We start from the raw sequence: 27,460 nt of genomic DNA, 5'->3' as shown, positions 1-27,460 counted from the left end.
CTTCTGGAGGGTGGCTCGTCAGGGTACTGGGGTCCGGGTTCAGGTGGGGAACTGATCTGGCTGGGGTGGAAATTGTCTAGTCCAAGTGCTCTATCGAGCAGGAAAGAGCACAGGTCGCTAGAGGAGATGGAGATGGGAGGTGACTGGGAACTCCGGTGTCGGGGACCCCGCTTTCGACCAGAGCTAGGCTTGAAAGCGAGACGGGTCCCCTCGAAAGACGACTTGCTGCTAACATCGTCCAGGGGGCTTGGTGAAACAGGATCTGCGGGGAAACTAGTGGGCTGGGGGCTAGCAGGTGGAGTGCAGGTTGAATATGTGGCTGAGGTAGGCTGGTTCACAAAAGGCAAGGGAGAGTTCAGGAACTCTAAAACGTAATCAGGCAGGTGGCTCGTTAGCCAGGGCATCTTGGCGGCCGCCCTGTGACCCAAAGACACCACCTCGTCTTTGAGCCCCTGATCCTCAGCCTTCGTCCACAAACCCCACAACTGGAGCTGGAGGTCGAAATATTCATTGTATTCCTTACTTGAAAAGAAAATGCCTAGGGGATATGGTGTAGGGTCAGAGCCAGTCTGTGAGCCTGCTGGGTTCAATTTTGGCCGGATCATACTGTTACGGGGGGGAGCTGGGGAACCCAAGCGCAGACTCACAGAAACTGACAGACGAATGAATAACTGAAAGAGATTTATTTCACAAAATAACTAATCAATACAGGAACACAGAACTGAACTGGGGGGGAGAACCAAACCAAAACTACTAAACTCTAACAACAAACTCTATGACTATAAAAACGGAAATCTACAAACTGAACCGACTAAACAAAACTAAGCTAAAGAGGGATACTCACAAAATGGGGAAACTGATAACCGAGGGGAAAACAGACTAAACTAAACCACTAACAAACACTATGAATTTGAGAACAGAAGATCACGAAACTAGAACAAACAAAACTAAGCGAAGGAGGGATACTCACAAAAATGGGGGAACTGAACAGAAGGGGTAGGGAAGCAGGCTCGGGGAATCTGGGGTGAACGGAGATGAGACTGGAGCTACTGGCTGGGGACAAAACAGGGCTAGCGAGAATCCAAAAGAACTGCTGAGTCCAAATGAGGGAAATCCAGAGGAGGGGAAAAAGAGTCCAAAAACAGAGTGCAAAACAGAGTGCGAAAACAGAGTCCAAAAACAGAGGGCATGTGGGTCGATGATCCGGCAGGGAGTGAATGAACGGGCAGAGCTTAAATAGGTGGAGGTGAGGTGGAGAACAGGTGAATGGTGTGAACTGATTGCTGCAGCTGGAACTCATTGAAGCAATCAGCAAGACAGAATGCGGGCAGGTGAAGCAGGTGAAGCAGAAGGGTGAGAGACAGGGAGAGAGAGAGACACATGAGGGAGAAGTGACAGACAGACAGAGGGAGCCAAAGAGAGACAGGTCAACACAGAAACAAATCATGACAGGGGAGAAAGGAGGAAAAAGAGGAAAAAGGGAAAGAAGGGCAGGGGCTAGAGCAGGATCCTAACAGCTAACCACCACGCCACTGTGCAGCCCCCAGTGTTACCAATACTGGAGAAAATGGTGGCTCTACACCGATTGGGCATAACACTATGACCACCAGCCTAATATTGTGTTGGTCCCCTTTGTGCTGCTAAAACTCCTCTGACCCACTGGGGCATAGACACAAGACCTCTTTGGATGTCCTGTGGCACCAAGATGGTGGCAGTGAATTCTGTGGGTCCTATAGGTTGCAGGGTGGGACCTACCTAGATCAGACTTACCCTGGAACATCCAACAGATGCTCAATAAGATTTGGATCTGGGAGTGTGGAACCCAGGTGAACACCTTAGCTTTGACGTGTTCCTATTCCTGAGCAGTTTTTGTTGTGTGTCGGGGTGCATTGTCCTGCTGATGATGGCAACTGGCATCAAGGACCGCTGTTGACATGGGGGTTAGAGGTGGGGGGGTGGCTTGACCTGCAATGTTTAGGTGGGTGGTACATGTCAAACATCCGCATGAATGTCAGGACTCAAGGTTTCCCAGCAGACTGTTGCATTATAACAAGATGATCGATGTTATTCACTTCACTTGTCAGTGTTCATAATGTTGTGGCTGATCAGTGTATATACTATCACACATACTGTTTTAATTCTTTTACTTTTCCAGCCTCTACAAACCAGTTGTTTTTTCACTACTCTGCACATTAACTCTGGAAAGATATTTCACTGTGCTGAATACATCTTTCAACAACTTGCTGACAACCTGTCTTGCTTAGTTTTTTAATTGATGTAGTAGGTTTTGTTTTTTCTCTCAGTCTCTCTAATTTATTTCCATAGTTGTCTTCTCTGCTTTGTGGAGACACGGCCTGCAGTTCAGCCTAGTATTCACAGAATTTTTGCCACATAATTGTAGTTCAGTCAGTAATGGCCTCTGGGCTGCACTGAGGAATGCAGGATTTTCTTCTTTCTTCATCGTTGACATTTTTTTTTTTTTAAATAGGCATGTTAAGTGATTTTGATAATATTGGCAAATAATATCATAATTTTAAGCTTAGATTTGCTTAATTCCCCCCTCACCACAACACTTATTACAAGATCAAGGACCATCAGAAAGTTTGAAATCTGATGATTATTTCAGGCTTTACAGTTTCTGGCCCTGAGAAGGGTTGTGATTGCAGCATCAGATAACAATGACATGCTTTGGAAACTCACCGGTGGGTTTGGGGCTTCAGAGGGCGAGGCTTTAATTAATAATGAACTGGGATGTAGTAACTGAGGAACAATGAAGTCCTTATTCTTGAACACTCCTGTAAAAGAATTTCTTCTCAATTACACAGACATGGTGGGTGAGATACCTGGAGGAAACCACTGGGATCGTTCTCTTTGAGGACTTCTAGACAGTATTCCATCATGCCGGTGGTCTGACGGAGCTTCATTGTGCAGTGGGTGATCTGGTCACGCACCACCTGAAGAAGACACAGATGAGACAATTTAGATGATAAAAGTTGTGATATATAGATCCATAATGTTTTCAGTATTGTTCATTTTCCACAAAATGTGCTGAGACATGAATGGACAATATTTCAAGTGTAAAATATTCTAATATTTCTGACTTTAATTCCTTAATAACATAAAGACTGGACAGAAATGCAAATTTACTTCAAGAGGTGAACAGTAAGTACACTCCAAAACCCAAAAGGCTCCACGTGTCTTTTTGTGCTAGTCAGCTGTGTGCAGACAAATAACAACACTGTAAATAATAGAGACTGATGAAAACATTTTTCACACAGCTTGTCATCGCTGATACTAAATAAGTTCTGTAGTGACTCTGCCAACACTTAAGAGCTATAAAAAGATGAAAATTTATCGCAGCATTTTTACCACCTCCTAATGTTCAAGCCTGAAATGAAGCCAGCACTCCACTTAACCAGGATTCCCAGCCTGCAACTTGGAAACACGGCATTCCAGCTACAGACTGTATGTAAATGATGGACATAGGCTCTGGGCCTGGAAAGTGAAGTCAACATGCAGGTGCCTTAAACAAGCACTCTTTCTAACAGCCAGCAGGGGGTGACTCCTCTGGTTGCAAAAAGAAGTCAGATTGTATAGAAATCTTTGAGAAAATGACCCTACTTTTCACTTGATGTGCTACCTCATGAGTTTATTGTCTCAATTGCTAAGACATTTTAGATACAGCCTGATGTAAATTATAGTCCCATTTAGAAAAAAAATTATACTATATTAAGATTCATCATGTTTTTTGCTTCTCAAATGTGATCCATCCAATTTCAAAAAACCTTCAAGCCTTCAGATGGCCAAATGCCAAAATGCTAAACATGAGGCTGAAGAACAGTAGTCCACAAACCAGTGACTGAAAATAATGTCACCATAGGAACATGTTCAATCAAGGTGTGTCCTCTAATTAGCATCACAGGTGTCTACAAACTTGTAATCAGTCAGTCAGCCTATTTATAGGGTTACAGTAGTCATTGTGCTGTTTGGTGACATGGTGTGTACCACACTAAACATGGACCAGAGGAAGCGAAGGAGAGAGTTGTCTCAGGAGATTAGAAAGAAAATTATAGACAAGCATGTTAAAGGTAAAGGTTAGAAGACCATCTCCAAGCAACTTGATGTTCCTGTGACTACAGTTGCACATATTATTCAGAAATTTAAGATCCATGGGACTGTAGCCAACCTCCCTGGATGTGGCCACAGGAGGTAAATTGATGACAAATGGAAGAGACGGATAATAGAAATGGTAACAAAAGAGCCCAGAACAACCTCTAAAGACATTAAAGGTGAACTCCAAGGTCAAGGTACATCAGTGTCAGATCACACCATCCGTCATTGTTTGAGTCAAAGTGGACTTCATGGGAGACGACCAAGGAGGACACCATGGTTGAAAACAAATCATAAAAAAGCCAGACTGGAATTTGCCAAACTGCATGTTGACAAGCCACAAAGCTTCTGGGAGAATGTCCTATGGACAGACCAGACAAAACTGGAACTTTTTGGCAAGACACATCAGCTCTATGTTCACAGACGCAAAAATGAAGTATATGAAGAAAAGAACACTGTCCCTACTGTGAAACATGGAGGAGGCTCTGTTATGTTGTGGGGCTGCTTTACTGCATCTGGCACAGGGTGTCTTGAATCTGTGCAGGGTACAATGAAATCTCATGATTATCAAGGTATTCTAGAGAGAAATGTGCTGCCCAGTGTCAGAAAGTTTGGTCTCAGTCACAGGTCATGGGTCTTGCAACAGGATAATGACCCAAAACGCACAACTAAAAACAGCCAAGAATGGCTAAGAGGAAAACATTGGAGTATTCTGAAGTGGCCTTCTATGAGCTCTGATCTAAATCCTATTGAACATCTGTGGAAGGAGCTGAAACATGCCGTCTGGAGGAGACACCCTTCAAACCTGAGACAACTGGAGCAGTCTGCTCATGAGGAGTGGAACAAAATACCTGCTGAGAGGTGCAGAAGTCTCACTGACAGTTACAGCAATTGTTTGATTGCAGTGATTGCCTCAAAATGTTATACAACAAAATATGAAGTTAAGGGTACCATAATTTTTGTCCAGGGCTGTTTCATGAGTTTATTTTTTAAAATAAATCTGTTAAATCACAGTTCAAAAGAAATGTCTGATTTTCATTGGTTAATTTTCATAGAATTTTTATTTATCATTACTTTTGTCAGATTCAAATTATTTCTGTGACCATTGTGGGTTTTTCTTTCATTAACCGAATGGTACCAACAATTTTGTCCACGTGTGTATATACACTATCATTAAAAAGTTAGGGTTTTCTAATCATAAATTAGCCTATCAACACTATTAGCTAACACAATGTTCCATTAGAATATAGGAGTGATGGTTGCTGGAAATGTTCCTCTGTACCCCTATGTAGATATTCCATTAAAAATCAGCCATTTCCAGCTATAACAGTCATTGACTACATTAACAATGTCTAGACTGTATTTCTGATTCATTTAATGTTATCTTCATTGAAAAAACAGTTTTTTGTCCAAAAATAAGGACATTTCTAAGTGACCCCAAACTTTTGAATGGTGGTGTATATACATAGTATGTGTCTTATACAGTCCCTCTGCACCGACTTGGTAGTTATGATCGTAAGAATACAAAAATGAAATAAGAAATAATTCATAAATCCAAATTTAATGGCTGCAATCTTCAAATAGCAAAGCAGATTCCAATTATATTGTATATATATTGAGGTGTGAGGAGATTTCCGAAGAGTTTTCTTACAGAGACAGATTGAAATGCAGAATGCATATACTGCTATAACTTTCCTTTTAGATGTTGTTTTGCAGATGAACTCTATGTGGTTCAGGAAGCCAAATGTTATTACAGAAGATTCAGCTGACATATCCTCCAAGACAGCTACAAGTTCTTCTTCTGTCTCCTGCATTTACTTGCTTCCAGTACGTGTGAGGTGGCAGGGAAGGGCGACGGCTGGTAACAGTGACAGTATGAAAATTTCTTCTATTTCTTCTAAATTTCTTTTACATCCAGTCACAATGATGCTAAAAAAAAACATCAAACAATGCACAGGCCATTTTGTGGAATCCCCACAGTTGTGGTCTTTAAATAAAATCCAAAAAATGGTCTTGAGATTGATTTTGAGACCAAGACTGATCTACAATGCCGCAACACTATCAGTACAAACAAATATAGCATACCCAACAAAACTACATCACTTAGTCCAAAGGGACTTAAGCTACAACATCAAAAAAATGTGGAAAAAGGCTTCTCAATTGTTTTAGTAGTAACACAGATGCAAAGAATGGGAGGTGATGAATTTAGAAAAGTGAAAATGGCCAAAATTGGACAGGTAGCTTCACAGGGTTGCACTGATTTTTAAGCCTGGCAGCATGTTGTCACAGATGCTCAGACAGTAATTAGGGAATTGGAAACAGGTACAGAGGCTGGTGGGGACCAGGTGATTGAAAGCGGCTAAAACAACAGGTGAGTTATTGGCTGGCAGGAAAAAGAGACAGGAAAAAAGCAGCAGAAAATTAAAAACTGACTGGCAGCATGACACTACAACTCCACGACCAGAACAGATCTCCCCAAATCCCATAATAATCCTGGCACACAGTCACCTGCAGTGTTTCTACACGTGATTCAACAGAGAAATAGCAAAAAGAGAGAGATCAAGGTGGGGTGAGTGTTTCACAGAATCACATTATCAGGCTTAACCAGACAAATGCAAGTTGCTGTTTTTTTTTCCACACAGACGCACACATGCATCACACGCTGTCTGCTGGCTGAGCTCCGAGCAGGAGGGAAATGAGATTTGAACGGGTGTCACAGTCAGTCATTTGAGGCTAATTCAAACTCAGCAAGCTGTCAGCGCCTTATTAACCTTTTGTTTACATTTCATCAAACCTGAATCGCACCTTAACTGATCGGCCGATCTTTAATCATCTGTTTAGTACAACTGATACTATGATATGTGCTAAACTGCACATACACAACAAATACGTCTCTCTTTTTTAAAAGTTAAGCAAGAGATTAGAGAGAAAATGTCTTGTGACTTTGGTGAATCTGAGATAATTAATTAGACCGTTAACCAATGGCCGCCTAGATGAATCAGAGACTTAATTAGATAAAGTCGTGGTAATTAGTGTCCTCCTTTATTTGATGGTTAATGAGATCACAGCAAATTATTCACCTGTCAGCTGCTGTCTGAGCTGAAAGATGAAGACTATGAAGAGTTAGGAAAGACCCTGAGTATATTCTTGACAACATTTTGGTTTGCTCATTTTGTTGACACAAAATCCTCATGTTTGTATTCTCTGTTTTGCTTTTCCCTTTTGTTATGAAACATTTGAATACGTCTTCATCCATTTAATGTCTGAGCTCTGTGTGTCTTTTATTTGTTACCACAGCTTACAAGAGGTGCACACAAGGTGCCTTTAAATGTGTGCAGTTTTTCAATTACAAGCACAATATTCATAACTTCAAATTTAATTCAATTAAATTGGTGGAGATTGTGTAAATACTTCTTTTGCTTGTATGCTCTTTATATGTTCTACTGTATGTATGTGTTGTTCAAGAAATGCTGGAGTATTGGAGACAGAAAATGAATGAAAGGTCAATAAAACATTATTAAATGGGAAATATGCATTTCTGTAGCTTGCCTTGACACTACAGTGCAAATGGAATTCAAGTATAGTAAAATACACAGACACTCAAATTATTTACCAAGAGAAAATTTGCTCTTTGGTTCAGTTTGCCAAAACCCCACGCTTATCTCCTGCGTAAACAACATGAAGTATGAAGCATGACGCCTGAGTAAATCTCGGATTTATTTCAATTTCTTCGTGTCCCACTGAGACTTGCCGTCAGCTCCTTCCCACATGCTGCTGAAGACCTGGTTCGAGTGCTTTCCCAATATGTTCCACATGCATCTGAAATGAATTTGAGGATGCGCATATTCGGATCGAGTTAATGCACGCTGCTCATTTAAGATACGTGAAGCTTCTTGAACACACCCTGAACCACATTTCAGTTTGGGTTAGAGCAGCATTGTGAACTGATATTATGTATTTTTTGGTGTTCTGTAAAGAAATCACAGTGTAGAGCTTTATGCGCAATTTAGACACAGAAGGAAAAGGAACACCATTAAAATATTTATAAACCCTTCCGGCTGTTTACAGGAATACACTTGCTCACCATGCTTGCTGCCGGGCTTTCTTTTGTAATTGTGTTGTCACTTTTTAATGCAATACTGATTAAAAACTCAGGATTTATGTTGCGGTTGCCTAAAAGTAAACTGCTCAAGGGAACCTCTCAGTTTGCACTTTTTAAATACCGGTGAACAGAGATCAGATAAACTGTAATCTCATTCATAGAAGGACTCAGACACATCTGTAAGGGTTAGAGAGGAGTGAATGTTAATCCATCCGCTGCTGGATTAACTGCAGTGTGAGGGTGTGCTGTTGGATTGTCAGTGTGAGGACTTTCTGTTATAGACCTTGAGTGTAAGAACACTGTGGTCGGCCTACACATCTTCAAGGGGCTCTTTGAGGATTAGCACATGAGAGTACATGGAAAATCTAATGGGGGTCTTTATCCTACAATCAAGAGCGTGGTTTCCCATTCAAATTTTAATACTCTGCCCCCAGTCTTGACAAAATGTAAAAAAGAAGAACCTATACCACCCCTTCTGGCCTCTCTTCACTGGCTACCGGTGCAAGCCAGAGCTGATTTTATGGGTCATCTTTTACTTCATAAGATCTTGCATAGACTTGCACTACCTTACTTATTTTAGCAAATCATCACATACACCAGCATGTCCTCTGTGTGTTCTTGCTGCTGACCTCCTGGTCGTTCTTTCACTTAACAAAAGGCTTCAGAGCTTTTGTCTACAGTGCATCTTATCACCAGAATGGACGCTCTCCATTACAAGCTTGTTCAGCTGAGATTTTACAATCAAGACTAAAACCTTCTTAATCTTTTTTTTTTTTTTTTTTGCAGCCCACCCTAGAACTATCGTAGAACTTATTGAGGTCCATCACCTTTTGAAGCATCAATTAATAATGATATTTTTAAGAGCTTGGTTTGCTATTCATTTTGTCCCATTTATTCTCAATAATTGACAATCATCAACCCCAAGCAGTTGCTGGGTGTTTTTTTTCTCCTATCATATTTTTACTCACTGTGGGTTCATTTTTCACTGCAACATAAGCAAAATTCTAATCCCATGGATCATAAGCAAAAGCACAATTTCTTTGATTACTTGTGTATAAAATTGAAACACCTGGAATGGACATGTACAGCATTTTTCATAGTACCCACAGGTGTAACCAGCAGTGGGAATAAAAGAGTCCCACATTCTTCAGATAAGCTTCACATAAAATAAGACTGTTAAAATTCTTATTACCGCTACAAACACTGCTTTTTTAACACTGCTTTACACATTAGCTCTGGAAAGATGTTTCACTGTGCTCAATGTAACTTCAAACAACTTGATAACAACTCTGAGGCAAAGTCTGAACATGTCTGGACATGTTCTCTGTAAAACATGACCTAATGATAACCTAATGCTCAAGTCATCTGTAGGGTGTGACCTAATGGGGAAAAAAGATAACCTGATATCAAGATCTGACCAATAGATTTCTAGATTTATAGAAAAGCATCATGGTGTCAAAGCTGTCACTTCAATAATATACCCTATAGGCGTGGAAAAATGACCAACTCTCACAGCATAAAAGACGATGTACAGCTCAGTATCTCTGGTTTTTCTTGGGGGTGCTAATCACTAATAAGAACTACTCCTGGATTTTCTGTTGACTATGAATCCTGCTGCCTCTGAATGCTGACTTCTCCTGGTGATTTTTTGAAAATCTTTAAAGAAGCTTTTTAGACATTTCAATAGGGTCAAGTCTTAAACTCTGGCCTATGATTTGGGACTTAGTTTCCACTTCTGCATTCATTTTATTGATCAAGTATGTTTTATGTTCCTCTCAGTCTCTCTTGTAATGTGACTAGGATCATTCATGTTTTGGTTAATTTTTGAATGTGAAGTGCTTTTGATAAAAAAAAAAAAAAATAGCATTTTAGACTCAGATTTGGTTAATTTTCCTGATAGAACCACACGTCCTACATGACTATTTCAAGGAGAGTCAGAAAGCCAAAAGTACAGCTTCTAGCTAAGATAAATGGTGTAATTTTGGCTTTTTTTAAAAAAATGTTTGAAACTGAAACTTGAAGCTGGTTTTATAAGGCTAAAAAAGGTAACTGTGAAGTGTATGGTGTCTATGCTGTACAGTAATTTTGGACTTTCAATAAGATTGACTGATTAAAAGCTTTGCTCTCACACTACTCAGATTTTTCTTGTTCAACTTAACTCTTCATTCAACTGTTCCCATTATTAATGCCTGTATGATGTGCCAACTGATGGGCTAAGCTTTGTAAATACCACAGGGGGAAGTACAGTGAGCATTTCTGTCTGTTCTTTGAAAGATGAAACCAAAAAATATGTTGCTTTTAAGGGATTAAGCTTCACAAACATCTGCCTGTCTTTATATTTTTCATTTTTTCGTGTATTTGTTTGGTCAGAGCTGTATCCACAAAATCAGATTAAAAGGTCTGTGAGTGCTTTAGAAAAAATGAGAGGCTAAAGGGGAAGTTGACAGAAAATGTGAAGGTCATTTGAAACACATCTAGATCTTGTCCGGCCTGCTTCATCTTGTACTTGTCATAGACTGTATATCTATGGTACTTGTATATAAAAAAAGTACGAGTTGCACTTTCTTGGAACTGCAGTTACATATGTCACATTTGGTTTGATGTAATCCAAGAACAAACACATGCTGTCTCCAGTGCAACACTGCATGTATGGAAAAATTGCATTTTTTTTTTTTTTGTTTTATTTATCTCTTGTGTCGTGGGAGTAGTGTGAAAACCTGCAAATAATGTGTGAAGCTTCATGGTTAAATTCAGATGATTATGTTTTCCCAAAAAAAAAAGAAAAACTGAGAGATATTTTAACACCTAAATTTCTAATCTGCACTCTGATGTTCTGTAACATGTGCTGGCACTTTTTAGATATGTGGGTGGAAAATGTGAGAGTGACAACACTACGATGAATAAACACATCCAGTTTCAAGCCAACGTGTCCTCACACCTAAACAACAGATTAGGTCGACTGCCAATAACTCCTAAAATGACTCGAGTGTCTCCAGGAATAATGTATACATCCATCAGCCACAACATTACAAGCACTGACAGGTGACATGGTTAACATTTATTACAGTGGATATACTGGGCAGCAGTAGTCAGTTTTGAAGTTCCCCTGTTTGAAGTAGTAGCAAAAGTTGTCAGCGTGAGGATCAAGGACTAAATTGTAGCGGTTAGAGCATACCTGTGACAGTCATTTCACACAGGAAATCACAGCTCCTTTAAAGGTCTTGACAGGTCAGAGCTTTTGTGTCAGCAAGAGAGGGTCCTTGATAATATTAGGCAGGTGGTTTTAATGTTGTGGCTAATCACTGCATATGAGTGTTTGCAAATGTGGCAGTATGAAGAGCAACAGTCTGCTTTTGGGGGTGGTGAGTGTGGTGATAGCAAGTCAGCTAGAACACTTTCACTCAGGTGAGTGGGCCTAGTATCCTGTTTAAGCAGGACATAGTTGGACATAGTTGACAATTATTAAGGTTTTTTATTATTTTTTGTTTTCAGTTACTAAAATTCACAGAGCAGAGACAGGTATTTAGATGATCCTAAAACTGAAATTGCAGATAAGACACAAGAATAACATGGTAAAAGAGTAAGAATGAGCTTTGTGCCAACAGACACATTTACAAGACTTCAACAGCAAAGTCCAGGGTTCACTTCCAGGTTGGTTAAAGGGGGAAACACTAGTTTTGGTTCAGTAATGTGAGAGACTAAACAGCACCATAAAAAGTCACTATAAGTGGGTATTATACTACAATATGTGATCATTTAGTGTAAAACAAATGAAATACAGTACGTGTGAGTGGGCAGTTTGCTACTTGCCAGATACATTAAATAACAACATGTTCTCATTATAGTAATAGAAAACGGAATCTGTTTGACATATGCTTCCTTCAAAACCTCTGCTGTTGCAAACTGGGTGTATATGAATGGACTTGAAAGGAAGCAGCGTTCTACAGCTGCTCAGCTCATGAGTTTTGTTTTTAAATTCAATTCAGTGCTCTTCTCTACATGAACAAAGCCTCTAGTTAAAACTATCCATCAGTTGTTGATGTCTGTTGTCCAGATGAGTATTTAAGATGTGAGTTTAGTTTATCAGCCATCAACAGCTAGCTATTGGTCTCTTGCCCCGGCTTCCTCACAGCCTGCGGCTCTTTGCCCTCTGGCTAAATCTCAATCCCCAGATAATGACTACAGCTGTCCTTGGGGCTTCCGTCCAAATGCCCTCGGCTCCTCTCCCCTCCCCCTCCATCAGCCAGACGGTCAGTCGGTCGGTGGGCACGTTGATGCTGGGCAGGCGTCCATGTGATACAGTGGCACTTAGGAAACCCCAAGCAGTGGATTTACAGGAAACTATGCTGCCAGACTGAAATGATTTGTGACCGCAATTTTTTTTATGTATGATAATCCTGAAGACATACTTCTCCAATCATGATTGTCTGAATGTTAGAGCAGCCATGGACAGATTATAAAACAATGGGTCCCTGGGCACAGATGTGGAAAAGGCCCCTGAATCATCCCTCAGTGGAGCAACACTCTGACAGTCAGGCAGCAACGATTTGTATTTGCTATATATTTCCAACTGTGCTTCTTGCAGATGTTTGGCAGCATTTTACATCTCTTTGTGGTCGTGTTTTGTCTCGTTATGGTCACTTTGTGCCTCATGTTAATTCTATGTCTCACTGAGGTCATTTGGCATCTCTGTGGTTTTACTTTGATAATTTTGCATCTCGTTTTGGTTACATTGCAATGTGTAGGGTCAATTTTCTGTTTATGTAGTCATTTCACATCCCTGTAGGGTCATTTTCTGGACATTCTGCTTCTGTTTGCCTTAATTTTCTTGCCCCACTATGGTCTTGTTTTTGTTCCATTTTGATCATGTTGTAGCTGATGATTTTTAATTTTGTGTCTCTTTGTGATCATTTTGCTTCTCTTTGTGGTGTTCTATTTCCCCATATTAATCACTTTGCGTGTCATTTTGATTGTTTCTCTCCATGCTTCCATGCTATCTTGACTTGTCATTTTATATAATTTAATTTATGCCTCTCTTGTGTCTTATTTTGGTTGATTTGTGTCTCTTATTGGAATATACATCCTAATTCTGTGATCATATCTGACTCTTTAGGCCACTGGCCTTGCATGTGTCTGGTAGACCCATATGAGGACAGCACTGCTGGTTTCACATGAGAGTTTTTTGTATTTGTATTTTGCCAGTATTTAACAATCTGAAAATGACAACTTAAACCTGCTAACAGCTGTTGTGTAATTTTGATGTCACAATTTTAGTAATTTAAATAGTTGCATTGTGAACCATCCATTCACACCTCCAGAAAATTTAGAGTTACCAATTAATCTCAGCATGTTTTTGGACCATGGGAGGAAGCTGGAGTACCTGGAAAGAACCCACGCTTACACAGGGAGAACATGCAAACTCCATGCAGAAAGATCTTGGGAAGGCGGGTTGCAAACCAGGGATCTTCTAGCTGCAAGGTGAAAGTGCTAACCACCAAGCCACTGTGCAGTCCTATTGCATTGTTATGTATAAACTGCTTTGTTTTTTTTCCAAAAATCTTCTGGACCGAAACATATACATCTTGATAATCCCCAAATTAACCAGCCTTTTTGGACCTGAATTTACTTTGATGTATCAGGAGTCAGAAAAGAGAGAATCAGTTCTACATGCTGCTGCAGTTGGGTGCAAGCCGTTAAAACAGAACTGGATTGAAAGACAAGCAGGCGCCAGATTTTAATACCAATTGTTAGAATCAAATAAAACAAATATTCTGCTTGCATTATGGAAAGTAAGCCATCAGTACTCATCAGTAAAGAAATGAACTGTTGAAGAAGCATAGAGATGTGTTTGCTGTATTCGTAATAAGCCTTTTCATATGTTGAAAGGTTCCCTGTAAAGTTCAACACAATCATCAAGAAAGGTCACACAATTAAGATGGTTATTAGAAAATCTTTTTAGATTAGATTATGTGGATTCCAAATATTCTTTGCAATCCAGCTTATGGCTCCCGCTGATTCACATTTTATTTGATTAGAAGAGTCCTCAGGAGTTGAGTTTCTTGACAGGTTGGCTACATGGAAATCAGTCAGTCTCACCTTTAGTTTGTACTCCTTCTCCTTGGTGACTTTTGTCAGCAGTTTGGCTTTCTGTCTGGTCAGCGCCTCAATCAGAGAGTCACACTGAGCCACAAGACAGGCCTCGAATTCCACACCGTTCTCCTGCAGCACAAACAAGCAGCAGAGACACAGTCATTATGAAGTACAAAGGAAAACGAACAAGAGAAATGAACTAATGCGTTCCTGACCCGAATACATCACAGCATGTGGCACCTCTGTCAAAATAAAGCTACTTTAAGGTGCTCCAAAGTCATCATCATTATGCGCTTGGGTCACAAAAACACAACACAGAGACTAAAATAGATCTGTTGGTATGTTTCTCGTCATTTAGCAGCGCGGAGCAGCTTTGTGTTTATTACTGATATGTTAATTTATCAGCCACAGCTTGTTCTATTTTTGCAGAAGCTACAAAAACATGAGTCTACAGTGTTAATTATTTCAATCGGCTGCGCACACAAGTAAATCATTCATCATATTCACTGTCTAGCTGCCAGGCTCTCTACCATTTCTCCCTCAAAACGCAGCCCATGAAAATACCATCCTGTCAGTTTCAGTTCTAGTTTTGTGCTTTGATTAACCAACAATCTCTGATGGTGACCAGTATTTTCTTTGGGTCAGAAGCTGAGGTCAGCATGACATTATATGCAGACATTTGCAGCTGGAATGGCTCGCAAATTTTAACTGGATTATACTTGAATCTCAGAACAACTGTGGGACATGATTTTTAGCTTATCATTAGAACACAAAAGAAAAGGTCAGGATTTCCAGCAAATGGCATCTTATTTTTGATTTCAGATCTTTATTTGACCAACATTTATAGCATCTATATTTCTTTTTCTAACAGAGTGCTGACCAAAATATTACATGACCCAACACTGAAACCATACAAAATGAAAAAATAAGTTTCAAGATAGTTTTAACTATTAAATGGTTAAAATACTAAACATGCATTAAAAATGTATACAGCACATCATATATTTGTATACTCAAAGATGCAAAGCTAAGCTCTTCCTGCAGCTTTTTGCAGCAGCTGTTCTGGACTCTGTCCTACTTTACTTTACAATTCTCTATTTATTCAATGCTTAGTAACTTCTCATGCAAACATTACAACACCATAGCTAGTGGCTTAAAGTGAAGCAAATATGTGTACAATTCAATGTATATGCTAACATTACCTATTTATTTATCCTAAAATGTAGGGCACTGGATGCAGATATTTAGAAAGAAATCAATTAATACGTTTTACAGGGATATAGGGAGTTTTCTGGCTGTGATAGCAAACGATTTGTGGTGTTTCAACTAAATGTTCAGTGAGTTCTTAAATGCCTTTAAATGGCCAACATGCTTGACATGGTGCACAAAACCATGACAGAGAGAAGGGGATGCAAAGATATATACCGGTTATATACAAAATGAAAGCTTTCTCAATTTCTAATATCACATATTTCTAGCTTAGAAATTGTTGAATTGACTGACATAGACTTCAGTTTTGATTACTGAGCCATGTGTATCACATGTAAACAAATTGTAGAAGCTTATATCCACGCAAGAGAGCAGCTACAGAAAGGGGTTCAGCTGAAAATCTGGGGGGAACTAATGAAAACTGAGGGTGAAGTGGAAAATGTTTCAGTATTGTCCTTCAGTTCTTAGTTACTCAGGTCCTTAAGGACAAAGTCTTTTGGATTATCACAGTCTGGGAATTGTCAGTGATTAGCAACAACATTGATTCTGATGAATTATTATTTTTTTGTGAAAAATAAGATCTGAAAAAAATAAAATTAACAGTCTGGACCTTGAATATCAAAATGTCAATGTAAAAATATTGAGAAAAATATTACATATTAATAGTATTTTCTACTTTCACTGGGTATATATCTTTACCCAACATCCTTCCTGTTCATAATTACTAAATATTCTTTCATTTTCAGGATTTTAACCCTTTGAATGCCCATGATGCAATTGTTGTTTTTATTTAGAAATAAACAAAAGAAAACAAATATTATTTTCCTAGAAAATAAATTGTAATAGCCTTTTGTTTTTCTTTTTTTGACTATCACAGTCTGGGATTAGCCACTGATTACAAAAAAAAACATAGATTGAGGTGATTTTTTTTTTCTTCAGTGTCAGACTTTTCATAAATACTCACACTTGGGACATAAGGATAAAACTGTCAAAACATTCCTGCAGAGAATAGTTTAAAATATTATTATTTTCCACTTTACCTACATTTTTTTTAAACCAACATCAGTCCAGATTTACAACCACCAGATATTCATTTTTTTCAGGATTTTAACAGAAAATGAAAATGCCAGTTTGCTTAAATGGTACCACTGCTGTTTTTGATGGGGGGAAATAAGAAAAGACAAGAAAAGAATTATCCATCACAAAATACACTCAAATGTTTGACTGGTAGTGAAAGTGTCAATATTACAAGTTATTTATTTATCACAGTCTGGAATTAGCCACTGATTAGCAACACATCGATTGTGATGCAGTGTTTTATTTTGTTCTGCGACAGTTGGACAGAAAAACTCACGACACTCAGGACCTTAAGGACAAAAATATCAAAACAACTGCCATAAAAATAGGAGATGTTAAAGCTTTGTCAATAAAGGTCGATGCTTTGACAATCTGCATTCTGTTTGTTTTCACCTTCACATAGCACTGCAGTCTCATTAACAAACAGGAGTCCCTGAGTCATGTCCTATAGGTTTTCATCCAGCATCATACAGTAACTGGTTATTAATGAGAGAATGATCCACTAGGGCATTTCTTTGCTGCGCTGAGCCACACTTGACGAGCAGATGAGGTCTTACAGCAGTGATTTCCAATCAAGCCTCTTCCGCTCCGGGACACAGTTCAGATCTGTAAGCGGATGAGTGCTGCAGATATTTACTCCTCATTCGTGCACTTGTCTTTCTCTTTATCCATCCATCTCTCTTCCTGCTCTCTTGGCTCAGACAGAGCAAACTAAAGCTAAGAGTTTTTTTCTTGTGTGCTTAAACACAATCCTCTTCTCTTTGTAATAAGACTCTTAATGCATGCTTGTGGTGCCGCAGCAATAACTGTCCATGCAGACAGAGTTTGTATGTGCATGTGTATGTGTGTGTTTGTGTGCACGACCGGCAGATGCAATACGAGAGATCTGCTGCATAGTAATGCTGTCTACAGGGAAAACACACACATGCAAATTTAGACACACAAGCACTGCGCAAATGTGAATGACAAGGTTTGTTTTTAGTTTAGAGCCCGAATCTTGCTCTGTGACTGATTAATTTGGAGCTTCTCATCCATTACCAGAAAGTTCCCCAAAGCAAGACATTTAGTCTAACACACAGCAGTGGTGTTGTACGGTAAAGTATGTAAGGACCTCCACATGTGAAGAAAACTGATCAGACGTGGATATGGGTTTTGGTACAATCTTGCACAGCCAGGCCTCTGTGTTGTTACACTCATGGAGATAGAGAGAAATCCAAGTAAAAGAAGAAATCATGAAACCTTGAAGGTCTTGCAACAGTAATTTAATAGCTGGTTTGAAAATAGCTGCCTCTAGAAACTGCATCTTTGGGGTAGTTTCATACTTAAACACGCTGTCTGCCACTGCACTCGGTACTGTTACTGCTTTTATGGTTTACACTGAGGCAACTGCTCAATTAAGATTAGGAAAAGACTGTGATAAAAAATAGCAACAATAAAAATAAAATCAGCAATCCTTAATATACATAAGGATAGAGAGTGGCCCCCAGTACCAAAAGTCCAACTGATGTGGACATTATCAGTGCATAACTTACAGTGCAAAATTTGTCTTCAATGGATATCTTACACTAGAAGCATCAGACCAAATGGAGCTTTGCAACATATGGTAAAGGTAGCAACAGGGTGTATTTTAACCTAGATCAGGATCTTTTTCTCAACCTAATCAATTAGTTTTGGGGCCAAAATTTAACTCAACACTGACTAAAAAACACTGAGTGAAAGCAAAAGTCAAAATAAGACATATGAAAAAAAATCAAACTATAAGTGTTGTTGTGGCATTTTAAGATTGAACAAATGATAAAATTAGACAATAGGATGTGGAAATCAGGTTGTAGAACAAACAATGATAAGATCGGAAGGCCTAACATGTTGGCTGAATTATTCATGCACTAAATAATCCTGTGGAAAGCGGCAACCCAACGGACGCCCATGAAGCCCATATAAGGAACAAGACTGGAAGTTCATGCCCTCTCTTCATCTGCACTCGTGAGTTGAAACCTAGGTCAAGCTGAGCTAAGCAGAAATAATGTAAACCTAGCAGAAATTAAAAAAGAGAATGTGGTTAATCTTTTGATACGATTACATCTATACATCCTGATTTGGTCTTAAGCCAATCGGTTGTGGCTTTCCAGAACGGAACAGTAGAGTTTAGAAGAAGTTTGCGTAGGTATAAAAGACAACATAATGCTTTGTGTAGTCAGTTAGAATCTCGAGATTTTGCTAGTGTTTGTTCTTACAGCCTCTGTATTGAATTAACATTAGTCGCATCAGAGTGTGAAGACTGCTTAAACACTCTTTCTTGAGAACTTTTTGATGACTCCAACTTTTGATGCAGAATAGATTTTTGACAACATGCTTGACAAAGCTGTCTGAACATCACTGGCCTTTGGCGGGCAGGCTGAGTCCCAACAGTATGGTGTAAGATGTGATTTGGATGAAAATGAGCAGATTTACACATTCTCTGTCCCACAAGGATCCAAGTGTGGACCTCTGTTCCTCTGTTGGTGCCAAATTGTGGCCATACCACCATAAAATGAAGTGATAATGGCTTACTGAGCCTACTGGAAGGTGGAGGAGGTCCCCACCTGCTCATTTGTATTGGCATGAAGTGACATATCACATATTGAATTGTGCGATAACATCGAAGGTCAGATTTTTTCTATGCCTAGTCACACATTTATACTTGTGTTTTAAGACGGACCACAACAATATATCTCATTTTCCTTTTGTTTTCAAGAGAGAGCAGTCAATCACTCAGCCACAAAAGGTAACTTGTCAAGAAATACTTAATGGTAGGTCCTTTCAAGTTTCTGAACAAACAGTAGATGCTGTTGTTTTCTGTGGGCACAACTAAGAGTAGACAGTTGAGGCTTGTGGCGATCTCTCTTTTTTCCTTTTTGGATTTTGTCTTCAACAAACGATGGGACACAGTAAAAACTGTAAAACTTTCTGGCTGAATTTTTAGAATTTCAGAGCTGGGAAAAATGATGAGGACAAAGATAAAATTATTTCCAGGAAGTTCAACTGATTGAATGGCTCAAGTAGAGGCTACATTTTTATAATTGGTCCTTGAAATGATAGAAAGTGCAACATTTTCAAATCAGGGTGACATTGTGGAAGTTGTTGTAAATGTATAAGTGTTGATATATCCACATTTTGTTTTGTTTTGTTTGGGGTTTTTTTTTTTTTTTTTTTTTTTTTTTTTACCAAAAAACTATTTTCTGATAGATATTTTACTAACTTTTCAGGCCTGAAAACATGAGTAGAATTTGATGGGTGGAAAGTATGGCAAGCCAAGTTTCCACATTTTGCCATTTCAAAATGGTGACGTGGACTTGAATTGAATTGTGGACTGAATTTGTAGGACCGCAAAAACTGGTGTGCAGAGGGCTTTAAATACTGTCATATGTGCAAAATTGTAAGCTGCTTCCATGCCATCTTCATGGTGAAATGTAATAACACATGAGACGAATTTTGGCCCCAGTCTTGGGCTGCTCTAACACGACAGTAACACAGTAGGTCATAAGCAGCTACATTCACAGTTCCATAGTTTGTGTAAAATTGGAATGTGAAGTGCAGAAGTCTGACACTGAATTGTAAATATCTGTAATAAGAAACCTCCTACACATGAATGGTAAGAGTGATATAATTTGTCCTTGAAAGGAGGATGATGTGGATATCAGAAATGACAACTGCAGATAGGAAGAATGTCATTGTGGATATCTGAAATGGTTTTTTTTGACTAGGAAGAATTGAATTACTGATATTTGCACTACATATCTAGGCTAGCTATTAAATGTTAAAATGGACTGTCATATCTACACCGTGGAGAGGCAGTGACAGTAAAAGGTGAAATGAGGAGAGGGAGCTGCTGTGGGAACCGGGACACATGAGTAGGGAGCGAGTGGAGAAACAAATGGGTTTTTTCAGGGGCATTGAGGCTAGAAATATAGTATGTAGTATAATATGTAGTGTGAAGTGTTGCCGGGCAGCACGCAGACAAAGTGCCGGCATGAACTTAGACACTGCCAGTGGTGGAGCTGTACATAGAATGGGAGCAACTGTTTGGATACAGCATTTAGTGGCAGTAGATCTTGGCCTTTAAACAACTGTTGTTCATGTCTGTTGTATTTATTGACTTAAATATTCATCTTTTTGTGGCTGTGAATTGTAAAACTGGTTTTGAAAAATTCTTCGTAAATAAAAATTTTACTTACTTTTTATGTAACCATTATTTAGCATTTTTATCAACAGTCTAACATACAGTCGCAAGTCCAACTGTAGCATTAATAGTAGCAGACTCCTTTCACTTTTGATTTCTGGTTGAATTGCATTCTGAGCTACTGAGGGTAAAGTTAGTCGGAAAATCAATATTTGCTGCTTCGGTGAGGAACATCGCCACAGGGCATAAATAGTTTGTCATTGATGATATGATGGCTGAACAATATCATGCTATCATACTATCAAGACGCCTTCTGATTGGCAGTCATAGAAATAGTCACAGATTGAATTAGTAACAGTATACACTACTGTTCAAAGTTTGGGGTCACCCAGACAATTTCATATTTTCCATGAAAACTCACACTTTTATTCATGTGCTAACATAATTGCACAAGGGTTTTCTAATCATCAATTAATCTTTCAACACCATTAGCTAACACAATGTAGCATTAGAACACAGGAGTGATGGTTGCTGGAAATGTTCCTCTGTACCCCTATGGAGATATTCCATTAAAAATCAGTCATTTCCAGCTAGAATAGTCATTTACCACATTAACAATGTCTAGACTGTATTTGTGAATAATTTAATGTTATCTTCATTGAAAAAACACAGATTTTCTTTCAAAAATAAGGACATTTCTAAGTGACCCCAAACTTTTGAACGGTGGTGTATCTGATATTGAATTCAATGTAAAGGTGTGTTGATACCTGTATCTGCTGAAGCATGTTCTTGAGTTGAACCAGGAACTCCTTGGCATCTTTAGCTTTCTCTGACACTCCATTCAAAGCCTGTGAGATCTGGCACTGCAGAGACACACAGAAAGAAGATACATCACTATTAAAATACATCAAACAGAATGGCCACGTCATTCATTTTCATTTACTGCTAGAAGCATCACATTTAGTGTCATTGTGCATACAGAGGAAGATAAAGTATTTACGTGAAATCTACTGATGTTTGAGGAATTAAAGGAATTTTCAACCTTTCATTTAAAAAAAAAACATAAAATGAAACCTGTACTGAAAATTTCTTGTCTTATTGAAAACAGAAACTATACATCTTAAGTACGAAAAAAAATTACTTGATATCAAACAGATTGGGGCGAAGGTCAAACATTCGGTTACATAAGAATGTAATATTAGCCCTGTGTGAGACTGAATCAAAGCTCTTCTCATTCCAACTCTGAAACCAGTACAACCAGTAATACACTGAGGCTTCAAGGCTTTTTGTAAGATGTCGGTTATGTAATCATTTAACCCCACAGACAGCTCAGATTACACTTGATCCTGGCCTAAGGCAGATTCACTGAGACCCCCTTTCATGGGCTGAGACTGTGCAGCATCTTAAGAAAAGGGAGTCATTTTATTGAGATTAGAGTCTTAAAAATTGTTGCTGAAAATGATTTTTTCACCTCGTTGCAATTCAAAACTGAATCAAATAATCAGACATTAACCAAATTAGAAGCAAGGAAAGATGTAAAAACTGTACATTTGGTCCTAAAGACACTTAATGTCCAGTAACATAGAATACTAAGGATACAAAAATCATGAAGAGAAAAATACAGTAAATATTTGAGAAAATGAAAGCGTTGCCATTTGCAAAAAATGTCTGCGCTTAGATCTGAGCACCGAGACTAATGGGTTTGACAGCCTTTGATCCTCATTAAATTGCATTTATTCTTGCCTAAGTGCAGCAATTCTCCCAATTTTCTGCCTAATTTTTGTAGGTGTTGCACTGTATACAGATGGTATAATGTAACATATTGTCTGTATCTCTATCAGCAGCTTCTTTCCTTAGCGATGCTTCATTTGGTCGACTAAATAATTTCATTTTGCCGGTGCTCTTGTTTCCAGAAATGAAGTATACACAACGTAAACAAGATTTCAGATCCTCTAGGCTTCTGAACCACAAGCAGTTTCTGGGTGTTTTTTTTTTTTTGTTTTGTTTTGTTTTTGCTTGAGTAACATTTATATTGTTGGTGGGCTCATTTTTCACTGTCGTATAAAGTCCTTCACCTCTAACAACACACAAAACACAACCACCGTGACTAAAAGTACTAAGACCACCACACATACTATTTTACTTCTTAGATGTTTAATTTATTTCCATACATGTCTTCTCTCTGCTCTGTGTGTGTTCAGCCGAAGTGTCTCTTTATCATGTGACTGTTAGTTAAAGTTCAATCAGTCATGGCTTTACAGTTGCCCCAAAGAGAACACTTTTTTTTTTTTGTTTTTTGACAGAATCTGATTAGTGGAAATGATTTTTGACATTTTTTAATGAAACATATAGAATAAAATCATTGTGATAAAATATCATGATTTAAATATGTTTATTTGTCCTGACACAGCAGCACGTCAGATTAACATTTTTAATGGCAAGTTTGAAAAGATGAAAATCTCATGACTGTTTTGTTTTTTGGGTGTTTTTTTGGTTTGTTTTAAACAGTTTCTGGCTGTAGTAAATATTGTAATTTTGCCATTGTTTGTTTGTTTGTTTGTTTTTAAAGACAACATGGCTTTCAAACTAAGTGGTGGACTTTTGGATTCTACGGGTTTAAAAATACCTAGACTGCCTGAAAACTAAAATCTAATTTCAGGAGTTTTCCCAAAACGTATACAAAGTATTTTTAATTCATTTCTACCATTCAGATTTTTTTGCCTGTTGAAAGATTAGAATCAGAACACAAAATACCAGCAACAGTTCAGTTAAAGCGCAGCATATCTTAGTTCTGCAGCTGCCATGGCACCAAAAATTATTGATACCACCAGTTGAAGCTGTGTAAACTGAGATATGTTAATATGTTTGACCCCTGTAGTCCTGCTCTTGCTCTTCTTTATTAAACCAGCAAAAGTTTAAAAAAAATAAAAAATGAAAAAGACATGACAATTAGCAGATAATATCAATAAGAGTTCTCACAGCTTTTAAAATGTCTTTTGAGCAGTACCTTTGGTTTCCATGGCATATGTGATGTTTAATATTGTGTTTGTATGGAATATCTTCGTAGATATAATTGCAGACATTTGCCTACTCTGTTGTAAAACACATCTGTCCACTTACACTGTAGCATATAACATATTTGCACCCTGAATGTAAGTCATATATGCAAAATAATTTAAATAGTTTTGGAAAGAGATAATGATGTCTTTGTCTTTGTTTAAAACAAAGAAATCCATTCTGGACACAAGCTGAATATCATAAAACATCTAAAGAGTCCATATCACCAGACAAACACAGCAAACCACCAAGAGGCGGATTACATATTCCAGCCAAATTCAAAGCTGTTTAGGAAGAGGCCCACCGTGCATGTGTGTGTGTGTTTGTGTGTGTGTGTGTGTGTGTGTGTGTGTGTGTGCGTGCATCAGCCATTGGTAAATAAGAAAAGACAGGACAAAGGAGACACACACTGGTACACGCATGCCAAGCTGTGATGGATCTGCTCCGCTGTTGCCACACCCACATTCCCCACCTGCTTCCCCTTTTCTGGATGGTGATCTCATGAATGCAATCACACACACCACACACACACACACACACACACACACACACACACACACACACACACACACACACACACACACACACACACACACACGTAGAGAGAGATAGCCAGAAGGAAATTTGAAAGGGGTGGAGCTTCCTTTTTGTGTCTCCGAATCATAAATAAGTTTTATTTTCTAGAAGGAGCAAAGGTCAGAAATCTCTGCATGTGTGATCATCGCATTCATTAAAGTCAAGTGAGGTTTTGAAATTCAGTAAATGCATATTTTTAAAGAATAAGAACAACAGTCACAAATATCACAAAAGCCAACAGCAAGATTTTGTTTTTAAGACTCACAAAAATTTGAAAAATTAAAGTTTTACTCATTAAATCAATAACATTTTAGTTACAATTGATATAATGCACCAGATCTCTGTGCTTTGTTTCAGCCCTTTGGCTTCCTTCCATGCACAAATCCACAACTGTGGAAATGAGAGATTTAGATTGTTCTCGCATGCCAATGAAACAAATATTTGTAGATACATCGAAGTAGGGCAATAATTCAGTGTTACACAGTCAATCTGACTGGTTTGTATTTTCACATTAAATTATACACAATAAACTTTAAACAGTGATTATGTATGAGTGCAGATTATTAGAAAATTTCTCTTTATTCAACATCAGTCTTGTGTTACATCTGAAATCAAATCTAGCACAGTCACTCCACTGTCTATATAATCTCATCTACACAATGCACAGTCCACCCCCACAGACACACACACACACACACACACACACACACACACACACACACACACACACACACACACATATGCACACACTCAGTGGTCTTATCTCGGTCCATCCCTCTTCGATACACGTGCTGCATGGAGTCAGGAGGAGGGACGTGTGGAGGTCATGGTTCACAAATCACTGCAGCCCTTCTGTGGAGCTTCTCGCTGCTCCTCTCCAAGAGGCCATCTGGCTCAGCAAGCTGTCTGGCCTCTGTGTGTGTGTGTGTGTGTGTGTATGTGTGTGTCTGTGTGGGTGTGTTTGCATGCCAAGATGCTAACAAGGGGATGACGGATGTGCCATATGAAGGCTGTCCTGGCACATCCCCTCCTCTCTTATTTGTCCCGTCTGGTTCTTCATTCGTTTCACTGCAGCGCCGCTGATCAGGTCAAAGTTCTGACATACTTCCACCTACTGAGCCTCAGTCACTACAGCATTCATGTTTTATTCATTCAGTGATTTCCTCAACCCACTAGTTATTTCCCAAAGTGATGTGGAGCTGGAGTTTATCCCAGCATGCATTGTGTGGAAGGCAGATAGACACAAGCAATACCAAGTTGTGAGGAGGGGTTGTTAAAGTGGTCACAGATTTGTTTTTTTCTTTATTTAACCAGGTAAAGTCATTTTCTCTGGGGAGATATCGCCATAAAGGCAGAATAAAACACAGAAATGAAAGACAGCTGTCACACACCACACAGCATCAATAGCTCTAACTACAAATATTGGTTTTAGTTTTAAAGTGTCCAAATACATCAGATGCTCTGACCAAGTGTGTTTTTTTAACATCCTTCAAAACTGAGTTGAATACATCAATAGTGATCTCATCTGACAAACACTTCAGGTTGAAGGAATCATATACAGGGAACCAGTTTGCAGAAAGCCATGAGAAAGACACTAAAAACACATACTGAAGATACTTTTAATTATACATCTTACAAATTAAACAGCTACAAAACAAACTTGATAAAGTCTTGTCTACAACTAGCAATGACTGAGGAGTAATTTCAACCAATAAGTGTTAAAAAATGAGCAAAGAGGCATATCTGTAAACTACATTTGAGGCATTGTTGTGTGTCTGTGTTGGCAGCTCAGCCAGAGGACTCTGCTGCATGCTCCAAAAAACACAGATATCGGTTTTTCACTTCAAAAATTCAGAACTAAACTTGAAACTATTTCTTTTGAACCATTTAGGACTTCGAGCAAAAAATAATTTGTTCAAACAGCCTGTTGTACAACCATGATGGAGGATAAAATAGTTGTTTTGAATGTCTACATTCAAAGGTGGAGAAGTGGGCTGCTGTGAAAACAGGCAACAGATTATTTCCATATCTCTTGGCATGTTCAAAGATGTTTAAAAAACTCCATTTTGACTGACTGTTTGTGCCTGATAGGATTTTTCCATGAAAAGGTGCTTAAGTCGCAAAGGGTCTTTTAAACATAGAGATAAATGTCCACATTGGACTGGTTCCTCGGTACTCTTCCACTGACACAATGAAATGTAACTATAAGTCAGAGTAAGCTACTTGCACAAATGACCTATGAGATTCCTTTTATTTGCAGACATATTCAGAAATCCAGAAATCATGACTATGCAAAGATGTTTCATTTTAGAAGTTACAAGATTTCTCCTATTTCACTCAAAGTTTGCACTCAGTTTTGAAGCAATGCATGCTTCGCTTTCCACATCAGATTTGCATTAGTGGACTATTGAACCGGGACTGGCATCATGGTGTGCAGGTTTATGACTTAAACATAAACATTTTAGGTGAACTCAGAGAAATTTTCCATTTTCAGCAGATGAATTTGTCTTTGACGGTTAAAAGGTGAACATTCACGAATTCTGCACAGTGATAAGTAACAATGACCAAACCACATTTCTGATGGGAAGGGGACTTTAAATATGAGGATTACAGAAAACACTTTCAAACTTCAAAGGAAAAAATATTTTAATTTAAGAAATTAAATTAAAAGACATGAGAGGGAAGTTCAAATCCTGACCTGCCAGCAGAAAGGCTTGTCAGATTATTAGTTTTGATACTGTTTTTTCTGATGCCGGAAAGGTGAAGGGGGAAGCAGTTCAGACACTGTTTGATCATCTAAGAAGCATTTCTGTTGAAGTATGGGCCCTTTAACCACCCAAAGATGAACTGCAGAGCAACACACTCACCTTTACTCTCATACATACTCAATTAATTCCATATCATAGTATGTTCTTAATCTGCAGAAAGAGCAGATACTCTGCAGGAATCCACATATTTTCACTCCGCCAAGGAATGCGGTGGAGTTACGTGGCGATCGGCGTACATTTGTCCTTCAGTCTGTTTGTCTGTGTGCAACATTACTCAAAAATGGAATAATGGATTTGGATGAAATTTTCAGG

At 38.6% G+C, this 27,460-nt stretch overlaps 1 protein-coding gene across 2 annotated transcripts in view; it reads right to left on the bottom strand.

Moving 5' to 3' along the window:
• LOC111564633 (E3 ubiquitin-protein ligase TRIM9) overlaps nt 1-27,460 on the bottom strand; it is a 92,234-nt gene that overhangs the window by 38,635 nt on the left and 26,139 nt on the right. For both annotated transcript variants that reach the window (XM_035945514.2, XM_023264330.3), the window contains exons 2-4: nt 21,515-21,610; nt 14,309-14,431; nt 2,844-2,954 (exon numbers count right to left, since the gene is read on the bottom strand). In XM_035945514.2, the coding sequence (XP_035801407.2) occupies nt 2,844-2,954; nt 14,309-14,431; nt 21,515-21,610 (330 nt within the window). The remainder of the gene's footprint in view (nt 1-2,843; nt 2,955-14,308; nt 14,432-21,514; nt 21,611-27,460) is intronic.

The sequence above is a fragment of the Amphiprion ocellaris genome, chromosome 12, assembly GCF_022539595.1.
Source record: "Amphiprion ocellaris isolate individual 3 ecotype Okinawa chromosome 12, ASM2253959v1, whole genome shotgun sequence".
NCBI classification, from domain to species: Eukaryota; Metazoa; Chordata; class Actinopteri; family Pomacentridae; genus Amphiprion; species Amphiprion ocellaris.
The sequence above is the reverse complement of the archived record's forward strand: the minus strand, read 5'-3'. Positions and strand labels throughout refer to the sequence as shown.